This window comes from Tachysurus vachellii, chromosome 25 (assembly GCF_030014155.1).
Source record: "Tachysurus vachellii isolate PV-2020 chromosome 25, HZAU_Pvac_v1, whole genome shotgun sequence".
Taxonomy (NCBI): Eukaryota; Metazoa; Chordata; class Actinopteri; order Siluriformes; family Bagridae; genus Tachysurus; species Tachysurus vachellii.
This window is the reverse complement of record NC_083484.1, coordinates 7969924-7973541: the sequence shown is the minus strand read 5'-3', so window position 1 is coordinate 7973541 and position 3618 is coordinate 7969924. Positions and strand designations below refer to the sequence as shown.

Here is a 3618-nt window from a genome sequence, read left to right as displayed (position 1 = left end):
TTGTTTACACACACACACACACACACACACACAAAACCCACAAACATTCCACGACATGAAAGATGATATTAAATGAATCAGATTCATCGATGATTCGACTCGTCGATGATTCACGAGTCAAACAGGTTTAAAGCTGCCTCACTTGTTAACGATATACAAAGACAGGGCTCTTATATATATATATATATATATATATATATATATATATATAGATATATATATAGATATATATATATATATATAGATATATATATATATATAGATATATATATAGATATATATATATATTTTTTTTTTTTTTTTACAATAATACTTTAATATATGCTTTGCATTGGTTGCACATACAGTGGAACATGAACCGCTATCAAATCATAGCGCAGGAATTAAGCGCTTTCAGCCAATCAGACCCAGGAGGCGGGATCTTAGTGTTAGTGGGTGTGGTTGGCACCGAGCTGCAGTGATTGCGGTGGAGTGTAAATGGTGCCACTATAAAACCCACCAACATCAACTGTTCAGTTCTTCTCATAGCCGCTGAATTAAACATTTGCTTGCATGCATGTTTTCATGTGTCTGCTGTTCAGCTTAGATGTCGACAATACAATTCAATTCTGTTCTATTTACATCGATAAATATAATTTTCTATTCCTTTTCAAATCCTGCATCTGCACATCATTAAATGTTTACAGCATCACGTTGTAGTCTAGCCATAATACTGTCTGGTTAGATTAGATACACCTGAGTAAAACAGATTCCCTGCTGTGTATTCAGTACTCAGACATCTGGACAGGTTCATCCTCTACTTTATTATAATAATAAAATGCTCTCGAGCTTTGTGTATGCACACTTATCATAAATCTACACATCTGTTATCTTAGTTTTGATAAAAATATAAAAAGTTATATTTAACTTTACTTCACCTTTTTGGATTTCGTCGGTTGTGTTAACGCTGTTTATGGATAAATAAGATCTTAAAAACAAAATACAGAACACATTTTAAGAAAAAAATGAATTTATGGTTCAGAACTGTTTGAACATAACGCAAAATACTGTCTGGAGAACACTCAGACAATAAGGATCAAAAAATACACTTTTTAAGAAATATGAATTCAGTATATACAAAAAAATACAAATTATTTTGTTAGAGCCACAACTCCCTGTGTTTTCTTGTTTTATTAATAAAAATAAATGACTTAAATACAAATTATTTTACTTTACTTGACCGCCACTTAAAAAAATGTGGCGGCTTTAAACATAGGAAAAATCTGACAATTTAAAAAAAAAATTAAAAAATCACAATATGCACAACTTGCATACAAAATGAGGAGGAACGGTTCTTAAATGTCTGTTTGCTTTGTTTTCTTAAAAGTCTCTCTGTGTCTTTTCTGTATTTTATAGTTGGGACCTTCGTAACTGATGAAGTCTATGTTTTAATTGTTCGCTCTTTCTCCTTATTTGTTCTTTGATGGACAGCAGCCTGCGTTCATCCGCCTGCATGCTGTGGATACACTCTGCTGCCTTCTTCAGGATCATCACCTTGGCAGCCTTTTCGTTGTTGGCAACCTCTGGGATTTCATCACGTAGAGCGAAAAAGCTTAGCTTGAGTTCATTACGGCGCTGACGTTCCAACACATTGTGTGTCCTTCGCTTATCGTTGTCCTCCGAATCTGACGTGCGTGGACTTGTGCACTTCCTTGGTTTGCTGTACCGGTTGCTCCCGTGGGCTGTGGAGGCTTCAAGGCGTGGGCGCTTGCTGACGGGATGTTCGTGCCGCGTGGACGGCTGGGCAGCGTAGTTGTGCTGCTGTGTGGAGACGTGGCAGCGCTTCAGCACCAGCGGACTGGGCTGCCTGTATTCGTTTGCCTCAGCATCGCTCCTCCTCTGACGCTTCTCCACTGTCACCACATCAATCTCCTCGTCGTCTTCCTCGTCTTCCTCTTCTTCATCCTCTTCGTCATCTGCAAACGAAAATAAAACAGCTACGATTAGAAAAATCTCTTCAGCGTTTGCACGTTCCCACACTTAATAGCTGTGGGAAAAGACTGGAATGTAGTGAGTGGCATTCTGAGTAGAAGAAGAAGGGAGGGGGGGGGAGAGAGAGAGAAATCTCTGCATTCTGGTCCCCACCCACTTTCTTTATCAGCTGATATTTGAACACTGCAGTCTCAAAGCTTGACTTATGGTCCAGACTTGTTCACCAATGTGTGGGTGAAAAAGAGGAAGCTTATGAAAGTCCAGATCACTCAGACTCACTGCAACATGAAACCCTTTCCCTTTCTGACCAGTGTATCACACCTTGTTCATCATAACTAAGAAAGTCCTTTTCACAAATATGATGACAACTATGGATGTGTCATCTATGCATGTCTTTTTATTTCAACAACACGAGCATTTAACGTACCTGAATCGCTGCTGCAGCCGCTGTTGGGCGGCGTGTCCAAGTGATCCGGAGGCGCTGTCAGTTTTGCGCACTTGGGCGATTCCGTCAGCACATACGGGAAAACCATAGACGGATCGATGCACTCCGACGCACTAAGATCGTGCAAATAGACCCCGCTGCTGTCCGCTGCATCACTACCGGCGGACAAGCTTTTCCGTGCCGCATGCAGCGTCGCGAGCCTCTCGGACACGACCTTCTCGAGCTTAGCGACAGCAGAAAAGCCGCTCCACATGCAGTCCTGGATGATGATGGACTTAAGGACAGCCTGCGATGAATCCGAGTCGCAAATGAAGCTCTGGTTGACCGTTTCGTCACCCAGGAACTCGCTCACCATCTCCAGCTGCTCGGCTGTGGACAGCCGCCGGCTCGGGGAAAGCGGCGGCGTCGGAATGAGCTCGAACTTCTTCCAGATGTCCTCACTGGGCGCCTGACCCTGGTGCAGCTGCGTGTAAAAGTCCTCCTCATCGTTGTCGAAGTAAAAGCACGGCTGCACCGAGTCGTAATCGTAATCGTAGTTCTTCCACGCCAGACCACTACTCATCGGCATGATAGCTATAACGAGAGAGAAAGACAGAAAGAGAGAGAGGGATGAACTTCTGGAGCACGAGCGAGGATTAATCTTCATTTATTTCCACATCCACATGCAAAGTGTCAGTGTCAGCTTAATGCACTTTGTTGCAGAACTTTATAGCATTCGCTGACCCCAGACATCGTTTTAAAAACAGTGCGCTGCTGCATGCAAAAACACTCCCGTGCTGTCACTTCGTTAGTCACGAGCAGGTTGGGATTCACAACACAGCACGCGCACACACAGACTGGGGAAAACACATAGAAATCTGACGAGTTCGTATAAGAATTGACACAACAAATCTAAGCAGAAATCAAACCCCCGGGTTAACGCACAGGTTAAGTTCGGTTCAGCAAACACACTCACCATGTATTAACGGTAATTAATCTCAGAAATGTTCAGCAGCAGATGAAAATAGTGCAAAAATAAATAAAGTGTGAAAAAGAGTGTAATCCAACACTGTAGTGCTCCCAGGAAGCATGCATAAATCCAATCCGCTCGTGATCCAAAGCTTGTAGTAAGTAAGTAAGTAAGCGGTAAGCACAGAGACACACGACACACTCTCACACACTCGGAGTCACTAATCTGTCTGATCCGCGCTTGTCATCGCAAC

At 42.4% G+C, this 3618-nt stretch overlaps 1 protein-coding gene across 1 annotated transcript; it reads right to left on the bottom strand.

Moving 5' to 3' along the window:
* Nucleotides 1-784: 784 nt before the first annotated feature.
* On the bottom strand, nt 785-3618 carry myca (MYC proto-oncogene, bHLH transcription factor a). The gene is made up of 3 exons (XM_060862129.1): nt 3372-3618; nt 2399-2989; nt 785-1955 (listed from the first exon to the last, which is right to left on the bottom strand). Exons 2-3 carry the CDS (start codon nt 2982-2984, stop codon nt 1390-1392), a joined length of 1152 nt encoding a protein of 383 aa, XP_060718112.1. The 5' UTR covers nt 2985-2989; nt 3372-3618; the 3' UTR covers nt 785-1389.

Bases quoted from the DNA above. Each gene is read 5' to 3' on its own strand.
- myca (XM_060862129.1), bottom strand. From the start codon at position 2,984: ATGCCGATGAGTAGTGGTCTGGCGTGGAAGAACTACGATTACGATTAC. The intron at 1,956-2,398 runs GTACGTTAAATG...TTTCGTTTGCAG, and splicing joins CGGCTGCAGCAGCGATTCAG to ATGACGAAGAGGATGAAGAA.